Source organism: Falco biarmicus, chromosome 2 (assembly GCF_023638135.1).
Source record: "Falco biarmicus isolate bFalBia1 chromosome 2, bFalBia1.pri, whole genome shotgun sequence".
NCBI classification, from domain to species: domain Eukaryota; kingdom Metazoa; phylum Chordata; class Aves; order Falconiformes; family Falconidae; genus Falco; species Falco biarmicus.
Window position 1 is genome coordinate 53,998,836 of NC_079289.1, and position 22,710 is coordinate 54,021,545.

At 38.8% G+C, this 22,710-nt stretch overlaps 1 protein-coding gene across 1 annotated transcript in view; it reads left to right on the top strand.

Annotated features, from left to right (window-relative positions):
- The window catches only part of GPC5 (glypican 5), a 709,869-nt gene that overhangs the window by 84,857 nt on the left and 602,302 nt on the right, over positions 1–22,710 (top strand). Inside the window, exon 3 of the mRNA XM_056328672.1 lies at positions 21,038–21,732. Within this exon, the coding sequence (XP_056184647.1) occupies positions 21,038–21,732 (695 nt within the window). The remainder of the gene's footprint in view (positions 1–21,037; positions 21,733–22,710) is intronic.

The window sequence follows — 22,710 nt, forward strand, 5'->3', positions numbered from 1 at the left end:
CAGGTACACTTGCTTTCTACCTGGAGGAATTAGGGAAGTTTCTTCCACTATTTTTGACTCATTCAGCATGAAAATGCCAGCTGGAACTCAAGCAGCTTTGAAAACTTTTCAAACTGCATTCTCCAAAATAGATTTCTTTCCTGCCTGCTAAATAAAAGAACAACACTGTTCTCACTATTAATCCCAATAATTTATTTCCTTCAGATGAGCATACTTCACACATTATTTGAAAATACAGTACTTTTTCTTGTCAGCATTTGATCCAGGATCTCTCTGGCTAGCATCCCATGCTCATTTTATTATTCCTGCTAATAAGTAATCACTGAGTTCCACTAACACACAACATGAATGAATTTCCTGTGTGTTTCACAGTCAAGGATCAGAACACAGTACAGCACCACAAAAAAGATCAAGGGCCGGTAGCATCAATAAACAGTGACTTCCTTATCACTATGAACAGTATGAGATTCCAAGCTCATTCGCCCCCTGGCCTTTGAGATCAAAGATCAACAAATGATTATGTGATAAAGCAGAAGTAGATGATCCAACCCAGCAATGACTTGCGTCATTTTTCTCAGAGGAACTTAGAAACTGTTACTGGGTAATTTCTCTTCTGGTCTGAAAACCATTATCTACAGAGCGTTAGTGGATCCAGGCTATTTATTCTGTCCCATGCTGTACAGGAGGTCACTGTGCAAGACAGATGGATGCCTCAACCTTGGCTACACTTAGACATTAGCAATACATTACATCGTGTCTTATTTTCTACTGATGCACATAACTAACAGAATATCTTTGGGATATTAGCTTTTTAATAATAAACAATCACCCTCAAGCAAGGTAGAAGTGATGATCAGAAAAAGAAATAGTCTGTAGAATTAGGCAACTTTTTACTTCATCTTCCACTGAAGGTAGAAATCTCTGCTGGCCCAAGTGTTAGTAAAACTCGCAGTCTTCTTCAGATTCTTGCTAAGTTAGAAAGACAAAGTAAGTTTGCAGAAAGGTTTTATTTCACCTTCAGTGTGCTAGGATGCTGCTTAGAAATCTGTCTGTATAGCTGGCTCAACTCTAGTATACAAGCATTGCTGAAAAGTTGAAGCATTACTGTTTAACAATCAGTGGCTTCCTGCTTTCAGGTCTTGCCGTCCTGGATGTTTTAATCATGGGTCTTGTTAGGCAAATAATTTGAAGTTTATTTTCTGGGACAGGGAATTGCTGCATACCTGGATTTTCTCCCAACACAGATTCAGGAAATAAGCTGGTCATGCAACCAGACCCAGGAAAAAAAATAGTTCTGGAGTCTTAATGCATATGGAGATAAAGATACTCAAAATAATTAATTGCATGTAGATGTTTTGGAAGTAAAGAAGTAGTTCAGAAAGTCATTTCAAGTTGGACTACAACGGAAATAATTGCTTGCTACAAAAGGTACCTTAAATAAAGTCATCACAGTACAGACTGGTTTTTTTCACTGCAGTATTTCTTTTCCAGTTACCTGTTTCTGTGGGGTGAATCAGAAAAAATCATATCAATATGGTAGAGTGTTCCTTAGGAAAAATATTGAAATAACAGTGTGCTTCATCCTTCCTTTGGGAATGGAAAATGGGTATTATTAAATTCTTAAATGGCTGATAATTGAACTGTATATAAAGGAACACACATGCATTAAAGTTGAAAATAAACATAATACTGGTAGATATATACTAAATAATTACAAAACACTAAACCTGCTAGGATATGTTTAATAGTATATCACTGAGTTGGATACATTTAATAGGATATCAGTAAGAGTTTCCTCTGCCCTCTCTCTATTGTAACCAACATTTCAGGGTTTGACTGAAGAAATTGTTAGGGGTAGGATATTTTATTAGTGCCAGACAAAATCAGTATAGCCAGCAGGAGCAGATTTTACCAGATTTTGGGTTTTTTTCCCCTTATGATTCCTGTGTTTTGGGGAATCTGCTGCAAGTAATTAATCGATGGGCTAGACCTTTTAGTCTTCATCAGGAGTTAGCATATAATCAGGTGAGAAGCAAATTTACATTTTGTAATTGTGTTAGTCATTTGCACTTGAAGGCCCTTGCAAAATTAATTAAACACCCAAAGATTACCAAACAGTAGAGAATCTTACAGTAAAATATTTTTGCTTTTTTGGTTTTTTTTTTCCATACTTTAATTCAAAGAATATATCTTTGTGGCAACTGAAGACCCATGAGGTAGGTAAACTCAGTACTAAATTCACCTAGCACCTGATTGAATTTGCAGACCCTATGAGTGAGATTTATCTTTTCTAATTTTAGCCACCTATAAAGTAGCTAAAAGAGTATCTGGTCTATTGCTTCATTTAGGCTCAGCATAGTTCATGAAGGAAAAAAAAGGAACTCCAGGGTGCAATTCATCCCATCCTAAGGTGGATGGTTGCCATGATCAGGATGAATTGCCCTTTGAAGTTGTCTGGCTGAGTGGGTACTATGGCTTGCACAGTTAAAGCATCTTTTAAATTAATTAGTAGTCTTAGATTTACCTCAGGGATAAAACATGAGGAGGTGCCTATCTGAGTCCACTGATTATCTAAATAGCTAGGGTAGATGAAGTATTTGAATTTTCAATGGCCAAAGTAAGGTGAAATGAATCCAGCTTTATACTTCGAAAAGATGACACTTTGGGAGGAATTGTGTCATTATTATGATAATACAAATTATCATTCTCAAACGTATGGAAGGAGAAAATATTATCTACTTGATCCCACATCCCCCCACACTCACACCCACACCCCATCTCATAACATCACTAAAGAAAAGTACAATTGTCTTGTTGTCTTACATACCTGTATAAACTATGCTATCCAGGAGAAATAAAGAAACAATACTTATTTTCTTATTTATTATTGAAGACTAGAGATGTGGTGGGATTGTAGCAGCAAGTTATTAATGGTACTTAAAGTACTGCATCAACAGTTAATAGGCAGAATAAAGCCAGAGCTTTGCAATTTTTAAATTGTGTTGTTATTTATTGTAGATTTAGAAAAACTCAAACCAGTAAAGTCCAAGAAGCAGGGAACATTCTACCTGAAAGAGAAATTAAAAGAAAAAAAATGCAATTTTTCTTTTGTATAGATTTATGGGGGTTTTTTGTCTTTTTTCATTTTTCCTCTGAGTCCTTTTTTGTATGTGCCATCTATAAAGACATATGACTGTAATATGAGTGTTCACAGACCTGTGTCTGCTCAGTGGAATGTTTTATGTTATGGTGCATTTTTCCACAAAAAATAGTTATGGGTGTCATCTTTCCCCATGTAGATGAAAGTTTCCCAAGTACCATGTTTCCAGTTGATCCATAATGGTTCTTAGAATACTACTTTCCTCCATGGGTCCTAAATGTCCAATGATTATTGCTCATGCCATACAGAAAGTCAGTTAATTTATGTAGCTGTACCAAACCATGCAGAAAGATGTCAAGTTAAAAAAAAATAAATTGAAAAAAATCCTCATGGTAGCAATAAGTCAGAGAATCTAAGAAACAGTTGTTTAACAAATGTTCTGATGCTCAACTTCAGATCAGTAATGCTCATTGCAGCTTCAGAAGCACACTTCAGTGCTATTCATTGCACATATGCTCTGTACTTGAGCCTCCTAGCATGTGACTAGTTACGTATTTATTACAGAACAGCATTAAGGTATGTTGAGGTATATTAATTTGCATTGTCTGCCAGCTAGAGGAGAAAGGGATTCCTTCTGTGCTGTTTGCTTCAAGTCAAATGACAGCATTCTGAGGGCAATTTCCCACCCTCAGGGAGAGTCCTTTATCAGCAGTCACGCTAGTTTGAGGAGTCTTCTTGAACCATTGATAACAACACACAGGAGTCTTAAGAAAGACTGAGATGGTCTTACATCTCTGTCATAAATGTCATCCCACTAAGGCCCACAAATAAAGAGAGAGAGGAAATTAGTTCTGACAGAAGAATATTCTTGTAATATTTAATATGTACAAACCTCTGATATGAACTCCTGGCCACAGAAGAGAATAGCAGGGCACTTCTGAGTGTCTCAGGAGACTGAGAAGTTCCCTGGCTGTTCACCTTCCTCTTGTTTTCATAGTGTATTATTTGCTAATTTGATAAATGTCCTGTGTTCAAGAGTAACAGTCTGTCTTCAAGAGCTGCAATTGTTGCTCATCCCTTAGGATTAAAGCAGGACTAATTTACATGGCTTTCTTATAGGAGAAACATACCATTGGAACTGAAATGGAAGTTTTCTTTCCTTGGGTGGTCACAGCAGATCAGTGTTCTTGGTTTTCTTTCCCCCACCCCATTCTTCATGGACTACAGTCTGGAGAAGGGTTGTGGTCACATACATTTTGTCACTGCTCGGCAAGTGGCCAGTTCAGGAAATAGTTTAATATGTGATCTTCTTGTGAAACTGGATTTGGCAGGGGATTAAAAGGCATCTGCTAAATTGAATCTAGAATAGGGCTGCTACTTTCAGTCTTTAGTAGATGGCACACAACTTCTATTTCTTTTTTTCTGCTGTAACTGTTTAATCTCTTTGATCTCTATTAGAGTGTGAGGGAGCTCCATCAGCAGTTCTGGAACCACGTACAAAAATTCAGAAGCGAGAGGAAAGGTGCACAAGAGGGAGAGGACATTACAGTACTGTCTTCCAGATTATAGAAGGAAGATTGCCCAGAACTGGACACGTTAGCTATACCAGCGTTGCTAAGTATGCAGGTCTAGGGAGGCATTATCAGACTGCAGGCCAACTAATTGTGTGGCTTGGGTCCACACCGCTTTAGGGCTAGCTCTTTCTAGAGCAGAATGACCACATCCTTTTCATGTACCACTTGGCTGTGTATGCACTCTTGATTTTACATGACCTCTTTTTTTAATGCATTTTTTCAGTCTCCAATAATACGAAGGATGCACCTCACCCACCAAAATGAACCCAAGGTGCTATGCTATATGCCCAGGTGTGACAGAAGGATAAATGGAATGGGAAGCTTTCTGTAACAATATTGGAAGAACGTGAAGGGTGCCAAAGCTTCCACAGTTTCAGCTATAGTGGTTTTTTGTAGTGGTCCCTGTAGTAGACCTGCCTATAGCACCACACAGCTTATCTTGGAAAGAACTAGTAGGAGCAATCTGAAGCAAAGCTGGGAGTAAGCTGTTAGTTATGGGTCCAGTGGTCAATATGCATATATAAAAGAAGATATACACACACATCTTATGTGACTCTTCGGTCAGCATTTAACTAACTGTAGACATAAAAAAGAAATGGGACATCACTTCCAATTTGCAGAGGTATATTATTCAGCTTCTGTACAGGATGTATATATTTTCTCTAAGAGCTCATTACTTCCATGAGAAATTTGTTCTGTTGTGGATTGCATTCGTGCAGTTGAAGTTAGATGAACGCATCATTTAAAATACATATCTTAACTGCAAAAAATAATCTCTGGACAAACAAATCAATGGAGGAGACAGTTTGATCTAATTTTCTACAACGGAAATTCAGATACAGCTGTTACAAATCAATACTTTGGAAGTTATAAGTGAATTTGTAACTAAGATAACCAAGCTGCACAGGTGAAACAGCAAAAACAACTGGTATATTGGAATGCATTTTTGAGCTTGTCACCATCAGCTTCCTCAAGAGAAAATTAAGGGAGAGAGGCACTTTTTTGACATGATTCATCTCCCCATAAATATTTTGGCATGATTCATCTTCCCATAAACATCCCAGATAGGTCAGATGAATCATATCTTAAACATCTCCATTACTTTCCACTGTTGAATAAAGGACGGTATGGTATTTAGCTGAGGTGGTAGTTGAGATGAATCACCACCCTGTATACTTGTATGGTAGGTGTGATAAGCTGATGTGATCTTTCGCTGCCCTTTTTTTCCTTGTGCATTTTGGGTTTGGCATTGTTATTGTTTAGCAAACACCACTGCTTTCATCAGTATCGACATGCATGGTTAATATATAACCATGGCAGGTTATATATGAACTGAACAGTATAAATTGGAAGGCTCCATAATGAGGCTTGTGTTTTGTGTTGCAGAGGTAAAATAAATCAGATTCTTACTCAGAGTCATTAAAAAATGTGGGAAAGGGCAAACTGTTCTCACATGGCCTACCAGGTTCTGCTGGAAATAGTTAATTCTGCTCAAGCCCAGCTATCACCAAAGCTGATCAGACTGTTAAGAGATAAAGGACCTCTTTGCACAGCTATGGAGCAGCCTTGGCAAGATGTAAAGGATGGTCACTTCAGAATTGTTTTCCACTGTGTTTTTACCGATTTGTTTCTTTTGTCACTATACACATTCTGAAGTGCACTAGTAGTTGTCTATGGATTTGTAGAGGTAGTAAAAGACTGAAAAGGGAAATTTTTGTTGTTGTTCTTCGTGAGCATTGTAGGCTGCGTAGCTTAATTTCAGTTATTTGGAATAAAAAGCTGAAATATTTAGAAGCCAAATACAGTAACATACGAAGTTCCTAACAATGAAATGGTATTTACTGGGGATAAGTTTGGTCAAACTAATCTAATTTTCCTGTATGGAAATGGAACCAAAATGTGGGTATGTGAGAAGCACAGATGTTAAGTCACTTGTTCTTTCCTAACTCTTTTTACACTATTCAATATGCCATTCTCAGAAGTAAGTGGGGAATTGTCTTGATTACTACTGAACAGCTGCAAAACTTTTTGGAAACCTGCATTTGATTGGTTAGCAAGTGTTCACAGTCAGGATAGAAAAACACTTCAGTTGCGGCTCTTGGGCAAGTACAGCCACTATTGTCACTGCTGGGTTGAATGGTGAAATGATCAGTGTGCTTTCAACAGGTCAGGGAGGGCAATAAGAGCTCATGTGCAGGCTGGATAATAGAGCTAGAATTCAAAATAGCAGGACGCTGTTTGATGGGGGTATATGCAGGTTCTGCATTTAGGTGGGAATAACAGGAGCTGAAGATTGGAGAAGGACTAGCTCAGTAGCTGTTCTGTTGAAATGATGTAGAGAGTTAGAAATGCTATTCTGAAATAGGTTAACAAAACATTTTTGAAGTACCTAGTTAGACAGAGCTATACATGAATTTGGAACTCCTAAACATATAGCTTGTCCTCTTAAGCACATAACTGGGACAATTTAGACTTCCCCTTGGAAGTCTTTAGGATTAAGTTCGACTGCATAGAAGCAGAATGGACTCCCTTTATGACTGAAAGAAGTGGGACAGTTCATTTTAATAAAAAGAAGAGAAAATAAATTTATAACAGTTTTCAGGAGTAGATTCATCACCTAGCTTCTCTGAACTAATCACCCCCTTTCTCTGTATAAATAGAGGAGAAAGGCAGCATGATTCATCTTATTTCCATTTGGACACCTAAACTAGGTCAGATGAATCATGCCATCATCTCTCTGCTGATTAGCTGAGATGCAGACTCATCTACTTTGGAGATGCATTTGGTCTTGGAAATGTCTGCAATCAGGTGGGGAGGATCTAATTGGAAATACCTACCTGAAATACCTCTGAAATATCTAATTAGTGAGAGCAAGTGAGAGTATGGTGAAGCACTGGAATGATGTTCTTTGAGGCTGCCTTTATTACTGTGCATTTTTTAAGAACAGGTTAGATAAATATGTTAAAATACGAGCTCATAAATATAGTTGAGCCAGCCCTGGGTTCAAAGGTTGTATTAGAGAACATCTCAGGTTCCTCCTAGCCCCATGTTCCTGTATGGTTTAATTATTTAGTGTCAGATAATACAGTCCTACATAAGCTAGGATACATAGCTGTAAAGGAAATGGGGAGGTAACTATCCAGTTTTGAGTGGTGCAAGAGATGCATGTGCCTTGTCACATTACGTGATGGGGCAGATCACATCATAGGGTGGAAATCACAGTGGGGTTACAATGTGGAAGAGACATATTTCCAGCAGCTATTATCTCCGTCTCTTTCCTGGAAAACATTACATGCCGTGAGCATGACATGTGAGTCAGCTGTGCTGCAGCAGGAGTTGCAAAATAGGGTTTAGCAGGCCATCTACAAATAGACATAGGATGAAAGGCTATTAGCACCTCCAGTAAAGCTGTATAGTAAAAGAAAGTAATGTACTCATTATACTCATGATCTCTGAAAGTAAAAAAATGCAGCATTTAAAAAGACAAATTATCTTTTGTATATTTGGAAAGAATTTGGTGAAGGTTGAAGAGCATTAAGATACAAAGCTTTTCAATTCCACGGACCCATATTTATGTAATTATTCATACTACAGTAAACATAATTGATTTACATTTAAATCTAACGTCTGTTGTTCTTTGGTCCACTCAATGAGCTCTAACTAAACATCAATAGTCATTAAAAAGTATCTTGCCAAACAACGTCAGAAAATAATGAATGAGACAATCATGGAAAACATTGGATTGCTATTAAAGAAGAAGTCTTCAAAATTTTTCATAAAGTAGATTGCGTCCGGACAACATACGTCAACTATAGAAAGAAATCCAGACTATATAAAGAAATCCAGGTTTTGACTTCTTGTTCATTGGTCCCATGAGGCCAGAGAGCTGGACTGAAAAATCAGATGGGATTTCTCCTTGGCCAAAGCCGTTCTAGCTGATACAAGCTACAAGTGTGGTGGCTCCCCCAGAAAGTATAGGGAGAAACATCGCTCTGCCAGGTGTTTTGTTTTTGTTTTGTTTTTCTTGTTTTCTTCTTTTTCCCTACAGATATGCTCAGTGGGGTATACTCAGCAGTCTTAACTGACTACATGGGAACCTTACAATATGTAATGTGCAGTATGTAATTGTGTTTTTAACTTTTTCATGGTAAAAGCCAGTCTGTTAGAACAGTTTGAACATCATGGAGTGTATCCACAGCTTTCACCTCAAGAACTTCTGTTGCAGGTTTGAATAACTGCACAAAAACCTGTAAAAGTGTTCGTGGGGAGCAAGCAGAATAGAAACGAAGGGGATTAATCTGTTTTTGCCCTTCAGCTGTATCTACATTCAGAAGTGTCTATGAATTGGAAGTGGAGCTAAAGGCAAATCTCTCATAGGAGACTCCCTTCTGAAGGGAGCAGAAGGCCCAATGTGCAGATCAGACCCACTTCTCAGGGAATTCTGCTGCCTCCCTGGGGCCAGGGTTAAAGATGTGAAGAGAAAGCTTCCTGCCCTGGTACGGTCCTCAGATTATTATCTATTAGTGATTTTTCAGGTAGGCAGCGATCCTGAAGTTTGAGGACAATCAAGAGAGACTTCAAGGCCTTGGGACAACAGGTTAAGGGATCAGGAGGACAGGTGGTGTTCTCCTCCATCCTTCAAGTTGCAGAGAATGATGAGGGAAGAACCAGGGAGAGCCAGCAGATCAATTCTGAGCCTGGTGTCAGCAGCAGAATTTTGGGTATTTTGATCATGGCTTGGTGTACGTGGCACCAGGCCTGCTGGCAGCATGTGGGTGGGGTACACGTCTCAAAAGAGGAAAAAGATCTATGCACAGGAGTTAGCAGGGCTCATTGGAAGAGCTTTAAATTAGAATTGAAAGAGGAAAGGGACAAAACCAGGTTCACTAGAGATAAGCCTGGGGGCAGCACATCAATATTTGAGGGACAATGTGCCAGCAAGGTCCTTCAGTCTGTCATCTCAGTGGAAGTAGGAGATGGAGAGTATTCTGGTTTCAGCTGGGATAGAGTTAGTTTTCTTCTTAGTAGCTGGTGCAGTGCTGTGGTTTGGATTTAGTGTGAGAATAATGTTGATAGCACACTGGTGTTTTCACTTGTTCCCAGGTGATGTTTATAATAAATCAAAAGACTTTTCAGCTTCTCAGGTCCTGCCAGTAAGAGGGCTGGAGCGGCACAAGAAATAGGGAGGGGATGCAGCCAGGACAGCTGGCCCGAACCAGCCAAAGGAATATTGCATATCATCTGATGTCATGCTGAGTATATATAAGCTGGGGGAAAGAGAAGGAAAGGGGGGGACGTTTAATGTTATGGTCTTTTTCTTCCCAAGTAACCACTATGCGTGATGGAGCCCTGCTTTCTTGGGGATGGCTGAAGACCTGCCTGCCAGTGGGAAGTAGCGGATGAATTCCTTGTTTTGCTTTGCTTGTGTGCATGGCTTTTGCTTTACCTTTTAAACTGTCTTTATCTCAACCCACAAGTTTTCTGACTTTTACTCTTTCAACTCTCTTCCCCATCCCACCAGGGGAGGAGTGAGCAAGTGGCTGCATGATGCTTGGTTGCTGGCCAGGGTTAAACCACAGCAGAGCACCATGCCGCAGCAAAGACACAAGGATTATTAATCTGTTAGAAACCATGGAAGCACCTGAGAATGTTCACGTAGGAATTAGGGCTTCCCCTACAAAAAAGGTGGTGGGATCAATAGCCCAAATGAAGTGCATCTACACCAATGCACACAGCATGGGCAACAAATAGGAGAAGCTGGAAGCCATTGTGCAGCTGGAAAAGTATGACATAGTTGTCATCACAGAAACATGGTGGGATGACTCATACAGCTGGAGTGCTGCAATGGATGGCTATATACTCTTTAGAAGGGATAGGCAAGGAAGGAGAGGTGGTGGGGTAGCCCTGTATGCTAGGGAGTGTTTTGACTGTTTAGAGCTTAGTGGTGGTGATGATAGCGTTGCGTGTTTATGGGTGAGAATCAGAGGGAAGATCAACAAGGCAGATATCATGGTGGCAGTCTGTTATAGACCACCCAATGAGGATGAAAAGGCAGACAAAGTATTCTGTAAACAGCTGGGAGAAGTCTCATGATCACTAGCCTTGTTCTCATGGAGGACTTGAACTTACCATCTGTCTGCTGGAAACACAGTACAGTGGAGAGGAAACAGTCTAGGGGGTTCCTGGCGTGTGTAGGAGATAAATTCCTGACACAGCTGGTGAGTGAGCCAGTGAGGGAAGGCGCCCCGCCGGACGTGTTGTTTGTGAACAGAGAAGGACTTGTGGGTGATGTGGTGGTTGGAGGCCGTCTTGGGCATAGCGGTCAAAAAGTGACATTTTCAATTCTGAGAGAGGTAGGGAAGGGGGGTCAGCAGAAGTGCTCCCTTAGACTTCTGGAGGGCAGACTTTAGCCTGTTTAGGAGACTGGTTGACAGAGTCCCTTGAGAGGCAGTTTTGAAGGGCAAAGGAGTCCAGGAAGGCTGGGCATTCTTCAAGGAAGAACTCTTACAGGCGTAAGAGCAGGCAGTTGCCATGTGCTGAAAGACAAGCCGGTGAGAAAGAACACTGGTCTGGCTGAACAGAGAGCTATGGCTGGAACTCAGGAAACGAAGGAGAGCTGATGACCTTTGGAAGAAGGGACAGGCCACTCAGGAGGACTGCAAGGGTGTTGAGAGGTCATGCAGGGAGAAAACGAGAAGGGCCAAAGCCCAATTAGACCTTAATCTGGCTACTGCTCTAAAAAATAAAAAATGTTTCTATAAATATATTAGTAACAATGTAAAAAATAAAAAATGTTTCTATAAATATATTAGTAACAAAAGGAGGACTAAGGAGAATCTCCAACCTTTACTGTGTGAGGGGACAAACACAGTGACAAAGGATGAGGAGAAGGCTGAGGTACTTAACACCTTCCTTGCCTCAGTCTTTAATAGTAAGACCAGTTGTTCTCTGGGTACCCAGCCCCCTGAGCTGGAGGGCAGGGACAGGGAGCAGAATGAAGCCCCATAATCCAAGGGGAAATGGTCAGCGACCTGCTACACCACTTAGACACACAGAAGTCTATGGAGCCAGGTGGGATCCACCCAGTGGTACTGAGGGAGCTGGTAGAAATGCTCATCACTTTCATTCATTTATTAGCCAGAAGTTGTGGCTAACTGGCAAGTCCCAGTTGACTGGACATTAGCAAATGTACTGCCAGTCCACCAGAAGGGCTGCAGGGAGGATCTAGGGAACTACAGACCTGTCCGTCTGACCTTGGTGCCAAGGAAAGTTATGGAAAAGATCATCTCGAATGCCAGCACACAGCATGTATGAGAGAACCAGGTGATAAGGCCCAGCCAACATGTGTTTAGCAAAGGCATGTCCTGCTTGACTAACTTGATCTTCTGTGACAAGTTGACCCGCTTAGTGGATGCAGGAAAGGCTGTGGATTTGTTTACCTGGACCTTAGTAAAGCCTTTGATACTATTTCCCACAGCATCCTCCTGGAGAAACTGGCTGCTCGTGGCTTGAATGGTCGTATTCTTTGCTGGATAAAAAACTGGATGGATGGATGAGCCCAGAGTGGTGGTGAATGGAGTTACATCTAGTTGGTGGGCCAGTTCCATTTAATGTCTTCATCAGTGATCTGGATGAGGGCATCGAGTGCACCCTCAGCAACTCTGCAGATGACACCAAGTTGGGTGGGAGTGTTGATCTGCTTGAGGGTAGGAGGGCTCTACAGAGGGATCTGGACAGGCTGGATCAATGGGCTGAGGCCAAGTGTATGAAGTTTAAGAAGGAGCAGTGCCGAGTCCTGCACTTGGGTCACACCAACCCCACGCAGTGCTACAGGCTTGGGGAAGAGTGGCTGGAAAGCTGCCTGGTGGGAAAGGACCTGGGGGTGCTGGTCAACAGCTGGCTTAGTGTGAGCCAGCAGTGTGCCCAGGTGGCCAAGAAGGCCAGCAGCATCCTGGCTTGTGTCAGAAACAGTGTGGCCAGCAGGGCCAGGGCAGTGATTGTCCCCCTGCACTGGGCACTGGTGGGGCCGCACCTCGAATCCTGTGTTCAGGTTTGGGCCCCTCACTGCAAGAGGGACACTGAGGTGCTGGAGCGTGTCCAGAGACGGGCAACGGAGCTGGTGAAGGGTCTGGAACACAGGTCTTATGAGGAGCGGCTGAGGGAACTGGGGTTTATCCTGGGGAAAAGGAGGCTGAGGGGACCTTATCGCTCTCTGCAGCTGCCTGAAAGGAGGTTGTAGGCAGGTGGGGGTCAGTCTCCCTTCCCATTAAGAAGTACTAGGACAAGAGGAAATGTCAAGCTCTGGAGCAGGCTGCCCAGCGAACTGATGGGGCCACCATCCCTGGAGAGATAGGTAGATGTGGTGCTCAGGGGCATGTTTTAGTAGTGAACTTGGCAGTGTTATGTTAACAGTTGGTCTCAATGATATTGAGGTTTATTTCCAACCTAAATGATTGTATGATTGTCTAGGTGCCAAAGCTGCTAGTGACAGTGGATCATTTAACATGCATTGTTTAGTTCATGGTTTGTAAAGAATGGGTTATGAGTTGGTGCAGAAATGAGTTGTATTAAAATCAGGAGTAGTATTGGGTGAGCAAGAGTGCGTTAGAGTGGACTATTCTAATCTATATCAATATTTGATACTAAGCTGTTATAATCAAAAGCAGGTACACAGAATATTCTGTACAACTGTCTTTTAAAAAAAGGTTCATCTAGAAAAAAAAAAATCTCTATCCTGAGACTTCTTTAGTGTTGAAATATCTTTTGAATTTCATCTAAATTCAATAGGCTTATATAATAAAAGTGTATTATCTCTACCTAACCAGTTTAGAGATCTGGATTTTTATGTTGTTTTTGACAGGTACTGTTTTCCTTTTGTAATTGGGAAAGAGTGTGTTTGTCCGCCTGAGTATCCACCTCCTGAGAGTTTCTATCTTGTCAAGTTAGAAATGGTAGTTATTAACCTCTCTGAAACTTGGAAGCGCATACTTCAAATTCATTCCTTTTTACAGCATTATGCAAGCTAAGTACTGAAATATATGGCACAAGCAAAAATGCTTTTGCATCACCTACATTAAGCAGAATTTTGCACATATCACCAATCACTAATACCCATTAGATCACTAATCACTAATATACCAGAGCTGTGCAGAGAGACACTTTTTCTTCTTGATAACTGGTTGTTAGAGAGAAACATAGAGCTACCTCAACACAATACAGATCCAGTCATAAACTTAATTGTTCCTGAATCTTCTATGGAAGACATGGATGCTTGTTTAAAGAAATGCAGTCTTAAAGGTAATTTTTTCTCCTCTCTTTTTTCTCAATAATAATGAAGTGAAGGAAAGCAAAGCAAAGCAAAGCAAGATGAGAGATTTATGAGAGATAATGAATCTAATCCCTTACCAAACTCTTTGGAGGCTCTTTGAAACCCATGGCATGTAGTCATATGTTAACTAAACAAACTCTTCAAATTTCTGTGACTTGGTGTGAGGATTTTTACTGTGGAATTCCTCAGACTGTCAGGTGCAGGAATTCACCAAACCTCAACCAACACTTAGAAGAAAGCTGGCAGATTAAATATTCAGTGATACAAAATAAATACATTTACTTGTTTGATGTGCAAGACATTTTGATCTGTAGTGTGGCATCTGTTAGAACCTGATTATCATTTCACTTCAACTGGTATAAATCAAAAAATTGGCTCACTGAAGTTTAGTCAGTATTGGCAGCATAAAACTGGGATAACTGGGAAAAAAAAATTAGGTTCTAAACTTTCAGATACAAAGACAAAAGATTCGTCTGATGTCAATCTTCATCATAGCTATATGGAAGTCTTCCTGAGGTTGAGGTTATTCTTTCACTTCATGTGTAATTCCTCTGTGATTCTCTGCTTTTCATTAAGATCTAAAAATCAATGAAGCTGCAGAGAACTCGAAAAAAGATAACTTTATTCCAGCATTTTATAAAAAACAAATGCAAGACTTGGAGATCATAGTGTCAGATCAGCTGAACATGAGTGCTGTTATAGTGCTGGGCCTGTTCTTGAATGTATAAATAGGAAGATGGAGAAGAAAAAAAAATAAAACCTGAATTTGTTGATTTAGAAAGCATTTTAAGTTCTACATGGCAAAATAGTATCAGGATTACTAAGAAAATATTAACACTGAGTGATGATATTAAGTAGATTATAAAATAAGAATAAGAAGTGCAATTATAATTTCAGACTAGCAGAAAGATGTGCCACAATTGTGAGTGAAATTCATCTCATCTTGCTTTGGGACATGTTTTTCTAGATTCTTCAGCATATTGAATTTCCAACTGAAAGTTAGATGACTTTTTACATTGATTAAATCAGGAATGAGTTTCATATGAATCCTCACAATTTAATTATGGGCAAAAAGGAGAACACACCTTACACATTGATCCAAGAGAATTTGCTTTTTCTCTGATTAATGGTTTAACACCCTTTCAAAGTGCAACAGGTCTTTTTAGTGTAGTTGTAGTGACACTAATGCTTGTAGCCCAAATTATCTATAATTGCTGATTCCTATTAATATTCCAACTAAAATTGTCATACACCACCTTCCTGGTGTCTTTGTTTAACTGCTCATGCCTCCTGTGCATTGGTCAGATGGATCATCAGTGTTGAGCTGTCCACTGAGAGGAGTATGATGCCATTGATGGAGGTTTCTTGCATGATGGTCTTGGACCCACTCAGGTTTAATTTGGTTTGTTTCAGTCCTGCTAATGGGGTACACTATTACCTACCTTCTGGGCCCCTGGGCTTAGTTACACCATGATTACTTCATTTTTTTGTAGTCCTCGATGTAGTATTTTGAAGAGAGTTATGCAGTTTCACAAAGCTAAAAACAAACAAACAAAACACCAAAAAACCTCCACAACTAAAAAAAAACAACCACAATATAACTAAAGAAAGCTTCCAATCACAGGATATGCAAGAAGGTCCTGACATCTGAGTACCTGAGTAATTTGCTATTGAACACAGGACAACTTAGGCAATGGTCAACTGGTTCTAAGTCAAGTGTCTTTTTTTTTTAGAGAGCCAAAAAAAAAATGCAAGTCCAAACAAGACCTGACAAATTCTAAAGTCTGTTATGAGTAGTTTTGGCTATAAAGCCTGAGGTGAATTACTAACACTTGGCAACACAATGTTGGTAGGGCTACAGTTTTAATCTGTTCTACCTGTTTTCTTCCTGACTTCATTAGTGAGTCTGTAATCTATGAAATTGATTAATTTGAAATACGTAATAATGAGGAGCAGTTGTAGTGAGTCTCAGATATCTTCTGCTGGCAATTATCCTTTTGATCTCTCTCCCATATAACCTTCACAGACAGTGCCCTAATGAGTTCATTCTTTATAATTCATTTATGTGTCTTGAAGACTTTTATTATTCAAGCTCATTTTTCTGATATGATAAATGATATGGTGATTTTGCAGTATTATCTGGCACTGTGTGCTACTTCATAGTTAGGAATAACTACATTGAATTTTCCACCTATATGTATTTCCCTGTTTGATGTATTTTAAACAAAGATGTTATGTATGTAATACTGGGTAGATTAATTTATTTTCCATAATTATTATTTTCCATATTTTTAATGGCTTTTTTTTAGTTTTTGAATGCCTTTTGTACCTGAGACATTCCCCTTTACTGCAGCAGGACAGTGTATGCAAGATACATTTGATTGGACTAGAAAATGTTAGGAGACAGAGTTTTATGCTTCTTGATTATTTGCACTGCCCACAAACAGGACAATGTATGAGATCACTGAACATTAATGGCAACTGGCAACAGGCTAATACTTTCCCACGGGATTTTTCAACTCATGATAAATTCATAATATTATTAGGTTTTTCAGCCTTTGCTTGGATTTAGTTATCTGGATTCCTGTGTATTATGGGCAGATAATTAAGGTAATTCAGGCTCATCAGTTTTGGATTCCCTCTGGACTTTGAAAGGCATTCATGCTAAATACTATGTCCATAGTTCAAGGAAGTATTTAAACCTGTCTGGTTTTAAATTATTGAGTTTTAAATGTTACCTTGATTAAGTGTGAATTAATTATAATATGTAATATAGGCTGGTGAATTATTACTGAATTATAAGACTTCACAACTTGTTGACCCACTCCTACTACTGGATTTTTAATTTATTAGATTATCTTTGTGTTAAGTACTATGGATATTTCAAAAGGTAATACTCAGAATGTAAATTTCCTCATTTAGCAGCTTGTATAGAACATTTATCTGTGTGAAGAAAGGGTAAACTTAAGCAAATGCAGTTGCTTTTGTAACAACATGATTCTGTAGAAAATTTGTTTTAAATTAATTTTCTAAAGTACCTGTAGTAGAAAGACATTTTGCCAAAACTGTTAAGGATGAGAATTGCAGGTTTGGTTTAAAATTCAATCCAAATTCTATTTCATTCTTTGCAATATTTCCAGTAAATCTGATTGATTTCCAGGAAAAGAAAACAAGATTTCTTTTTTGTTCTGTCAATTGTTCTAGTAAACAAGATATGTGTATACTTTTGTGTTGTCTTTTAAAGCAAGTAATCCACTGGACTGATTACTACATTGTGGTCTTTATGATTTAGAACTACCCATGGCTCTCAGAAACAGAAAGGTTAAAAAAAGTGAATGAAAGATTGAATATCTTTTAAACTATTATCCAAGGTAGTGCTGCAGAAGGCATCTGTAGGATATTTTATAGTGTTTACTACTGAAGATCTCAGAAAGGATGGATATAAGAGGCACTGATACTGCAGATTAAAATATATTGTAAGAACATATAAAGAGCTGGTGTGGCTCATCTTGGTTACATTTAAAATGTAGTTTATATTTATTGGATTTATACTGATTAAAAACTCACCAGTTCTTTCATGTGACTGAATAATTAAGACTGATGGTGTTAGTCTGGGCCCATAGATGTAAAAGATAGAGAAGCACATTGTTAAATCTATGATAAGCTTGCAGTATTGAACCAGCATATCTTGATTTGTCACTGGAGTCTCCAAACATGTTGTAAATGACATAGATTGCCATTGTAAGGTGTTCACAGGAGCTGTTCAGTATTGAAAGTAAACAGGTCTGCTTTGCTGTCATTCTTCAAGCTGTCAATGAGCAAACCAAATCTCTGCAATAGCTTTCGTGGTTGTAGAGTAGGAAAATGCCAGCAGTATAAACCCGATCAACAAATTTTGTAAGAAATCCTAAATTGATAATTAAACATCATGATGCAGAATTGTAAACACAAGTGGCCATTATTATCATATGCTGTTTAGAAAAGCACAAATAGCCGATAAATCATGCAGTCGATTATTGTACTCATTCATGTGTGTGTTGCTGGGGTAGTAGCAATGTAGTTCAATCTTGAAAGTTTGTTATTGTTTAGATCACATTATAAAATCTATTGATTATCTATGTGCAGTGTGATTTATTACTTCATCCAGTATTTGTGCTCTTGGTAATATGATACTGCAGCCATGGATTGTAACAGACATTTTGGATTGCATACTTTATGGTTTTGATCTAGGAAAAAGTAATAATAAAAAATAGAGAAGGGTCATAAAAACCTTATTCATGTCATTCTAAAGAGATTATTTTAACATGATTATTTTACTAACATTACCTACTTCAATAAATTTCATCTGAAGCATTGGCAATATCTGTGTAAATGACTGAATCTACAATTACAAAAATAGCCATTTTCCTAGGAGGCTTCAATACTCTTCACACTTTATTATTTTAAACCATCTAAACGAAGAATCAATTTGACTTCAATTTTTGTCTTTGTTATTCTGGCTGCTCCAAGCTTTTACATGAAGGACTCTTGAATCAGTGGTAACTAGGTATCTGGAATTTAGTTCAGTTCTCCAGGCACAGCCATCTAGTGCCATTCAAAATGCAGAACATCCACACAAGTCCTGTAGATGTGGCACAGGACCTGCAGGATACCCCTGCCCGTCCAGACAGGTAGATAAATGGCATCTACCATTGAAAATGGTATTAAACACTCTTAGGCAACTAAATAAAGCCTCCGTAGTAGGCCTGTACTTTCTTTGCATTCCTTGTTCCCTCCAATAAAAATAAGACATAAAGTACAGTAGGATATTAAGGGCTATAATTTAGCTGTCCAGGTATATGTGCCTTCATGTGAACTAGGTGTCCAAACTGCCTTTATAGCTGGTGGAGATCTCATCCTTAGTTCAGTTCGCCTTAAAGTGGGTATCTTGACCCATCTAATAAGCCCTATCTGGTATGTTGTATCTCATCTGCAGCTCCAGAAGGACATGGGTCTCCCATACACATGTGCATACCTACAAACATGGGGTGCAGTGCAGGTGTCTCTGGTGTGATCTGATGTGGGGTGCTGAGGCTGAGAAAAGTCCCAGAGCCGGTGGTCATGCAGGCAGTTGTAGTCTGTATACAGAGTTATTCAGCTGGCACTTCTGCATGTCAGCTCACAGGATAAACTGAAGAGCTTTGCTGTGTCGAACAGAACTCCACTGGTGGAGCCTAGCTCCATGCAGGGTCCTGACTTTAGGAGTCTGACTTTTGAAACAAGTCAAAACCTTTGTTGAATCACTGTGATATTTGGCATGTAGGAACAATGATAGTGAAATTTGCTTCAGGAGAGATGCACATGTGTACGTCCTGTAGACAAATGGGACGCACTTCCCTACTCTTTACTGTGGGCAGTCAACACTTTTTTTCTTATTTAATGTGAATGTTAGAGGAATGGAAAAGAGAGAGATAGTAAAATCAATCTTAACGATTGTGTGAAATATGAAACTAGGAGTTAATAGACAATAGCAGAGGAATAGAGGTAATGACTGATTTATAAGAATGTGTCTCATTTTTGTTGGATAAAACAAAGAATGCATAGAAAGTATAAGCAGATTAGTTTAATATGTCTGTGATCTTTTCACAAAGTGTGCATTTCAAACCCACTGAGGTCAGTGAGAATCATTTCACTGACCTGAACAAGCTTTTTATCATAATAATAGTAATTTATTCTTATGCATAGATATATTAAAGGTGTGATAGCCAGTCTTGGTTATTGTATTAAAAGTATTATGCAATTTCTACTATTCCTTTCAGTCAGTGACTTAGCATCAGACTTCAGATTGCTTCAGTAATTGCCTGACATAGTTTGACACTATTTGATTCTGCCTATTTTTAACATCACTGTTTGGACAGTATGAACTGTACTTCATGCTTTTCCTCACTTTATTTCTATAGAGTCCCACTATTAAAAATAAATGTGAAAACATAAATACATGAAAACTTGTAAAGCTTGGATGAATAAAAGTTACTGAGTCATAGCCGTTCAGTGCTTAAAAGGAGTTAATACTTATGTGTTTCTATGTATTTTTATGCTCATCTCTAAGGTAAGTACTTTTGATCTATACATTGCTCCTTTGCCTTCCCTGAAGTGCAGGCTTCTCAGGTGGATATAGGAAATTCCTCAATGTGAACACTCTTTTTCTGTTCTGAAAACCAGCATTTTTCCTTGCCTGCAAGTCATAGATAAGTCAGGAGAGAATACTTGTCCAGTATACTTTAACTGTTCTGTTAAAAACTACTCAATGTACTTAATGATTGCCACCTAACACATGAAATTAAATACGTTTGTCCATTCAGGCGTTACCAGTTATGCAGATCTTGAGGCTTAGTTAGGGTGTATCCATCTCAGTGCCTGAGGAGAGCAGTTCTGCACATTCACACACTTTGCTTGACCATAGCAATTGCCAGGTTGAACAGTGCTGTTCAAAGGCACCTTCTCATGTGTGTTTGGTACATCTCCTTCCTTTGCAAGACAAGAAGACAAAACTAATCTTTTAAAAGTTAAGTTTTACTGGAATAGAAGAGTTGTTTAAATAGTTTAATGTTACTTTTGCCCATTGATGTAAGAGGAATGACTTGGAGTGGCTGACAGCATTTAACTTTCTGTTGCAACTTGCAGAATGAGTTGTGAGATGAGAGAGCTAATGTATGTATATATGTAGACAGATATAGTAGGGCTTTGCTGTATTTTCTAACTTAATAACTCTGCTTACAGTTTATTTCCTTTTATATTTTTTTGGACTCTGTTTAATATATCCTGCCAGGAAAACATATAGATTATTAATTGTGTTGTAACATAACTTGTAAAGTGTTTGCCTATATACGAAAGGTAGTTGTCACGCTTTGTGAGAAGTTTGTCTCCATAAATCCTAAATACATAAATGCATTCGGAATAAATGTCAAGATGTCCTGATGTAACTGTTTTAAGCTCTTGCTCTAATTTCTTATTTTTTAAGTCTTAAAAATAATGAAGTTCTTTTTTTTATTACAGAAACCTTTGAAATGCTTATCAGACTGGCTGAGAATTACACAAGCACACTTTTCTGCAATGCATATAGAAACATGGCTGCTGAGGCTACTACACGTGTTCAGGAGTTTTTCACAGATGTTGGACTCTTCATATTTGGCACAGACGTTAACACAGAGGAATTTGTCAACAGATTTTTTGACACCCTGTTCCCAGTAGTTTACAACCACGTGATTAACCCTGGTCTGACTGACATTTCACTGGAATATGCGGAGTGCCTCCGAATGAAGAGGAGAGACATCAGGCCCTTTGGTAACATTCCCAGAAAGGCCATAGGTCAAATGGGAAGGTCACTGTTACCCAGCCGGACTTTCTTGCAGGCTCTGAATTTGGGGATTGAAGTGATCAATACAACAGATCATCTGCATTTCTCTAAAGACTGCAGCAGGGCTTTACTGAGAATGCAGTACTGCCCCCATTGCCAGGGGCTCACATTAAGTAGGCCCTGTATGGGCTACTGCCTCAACATCATCCGAGGCTGCTTGGCTAACGTAGCAGAAGTTGATCTTCACTGGCGGGTATATATTCAGTCCCTGGAGGAGCTCTCAAGTGCCATGAGTGGAACATACGACATTGAGCACGTGCTTCTGAACTTTCATTTGCTTGTTAATGACGCTGTCGTACAGGCTCACATCAATGGGCCAGAATTATCTGAGCAGGTAAGAAGCTTTTTTTATCTACGCTTACTGCAAATGTGACACTAAGGAAAGTAACATTGTTAAGTACTACTCGTTTGGTCATTTTTATGGTGATGAACACATCTGTGTCCAAGTTCAGCTTTGTTTGACAACACATTTTTCCAGCACTGCCAGTTTTTATTTTAATCATGCACATGACCTGGTAATTTCCCATATTCTATTCACAAGTTTAGCGTCACATGGAGATTGAATATTTTGGCAGCATTTACAGTAAAGGCTTTTGAAAATGAGAAGAATTCTGGTGTGGAGTTTATCTTTTCCCATTTCCCATGAAATCACAGCTTTTTTCAAAATTGTGCTCAGTGAAAATTATTGTTGCACAGTCCAATGGAAACTTCTGTTCCTTCACCCTTTTTATTTAGTAGTTAACATTTTCAGTAGATGCACTGAATAGCTTTAAGTTTTAACTTCACAAATGCATCTGTTAAGTTCTGCTGAGCAAGAGTGAACAATGAAATGTGTCATTAAGTTTGGAAACTTAGAATATTAATGAGAGGAAAGTGTTTTATCTGGTGAAAAATAATTCCACAAATATTCTATAAAAACAGAATAATACCCTGACATTTGTGTAAATGACAGTGTTAAATTTCAGCAATAATATTTCTTTGCACATTGGAAACTTGTTATATGACAGGATAATTTTTAGGAGCACAAAAAATGTTTTTCATGAATATAAGAAAATTGTTTAATCCCTTCATTGTGATCTTATACGCACATAATGATAAATTTAAACCATACTTCTTACAGATACCAGTGGCCTGTCTTAGTGAGCCTAAGACTTTGCATATATTATTTGCATTATTTTGTAGGTGTCAGGGGAAGTAGCACAGTTTGTTTATAACATGAACTAAGTCCTTCCTTAGATATACTCAAGAGAAAAAAACAAGTTATGTGAGAGCTATGTTAGCTATGAATGCATGAATTAAAGATTTTTAAGAT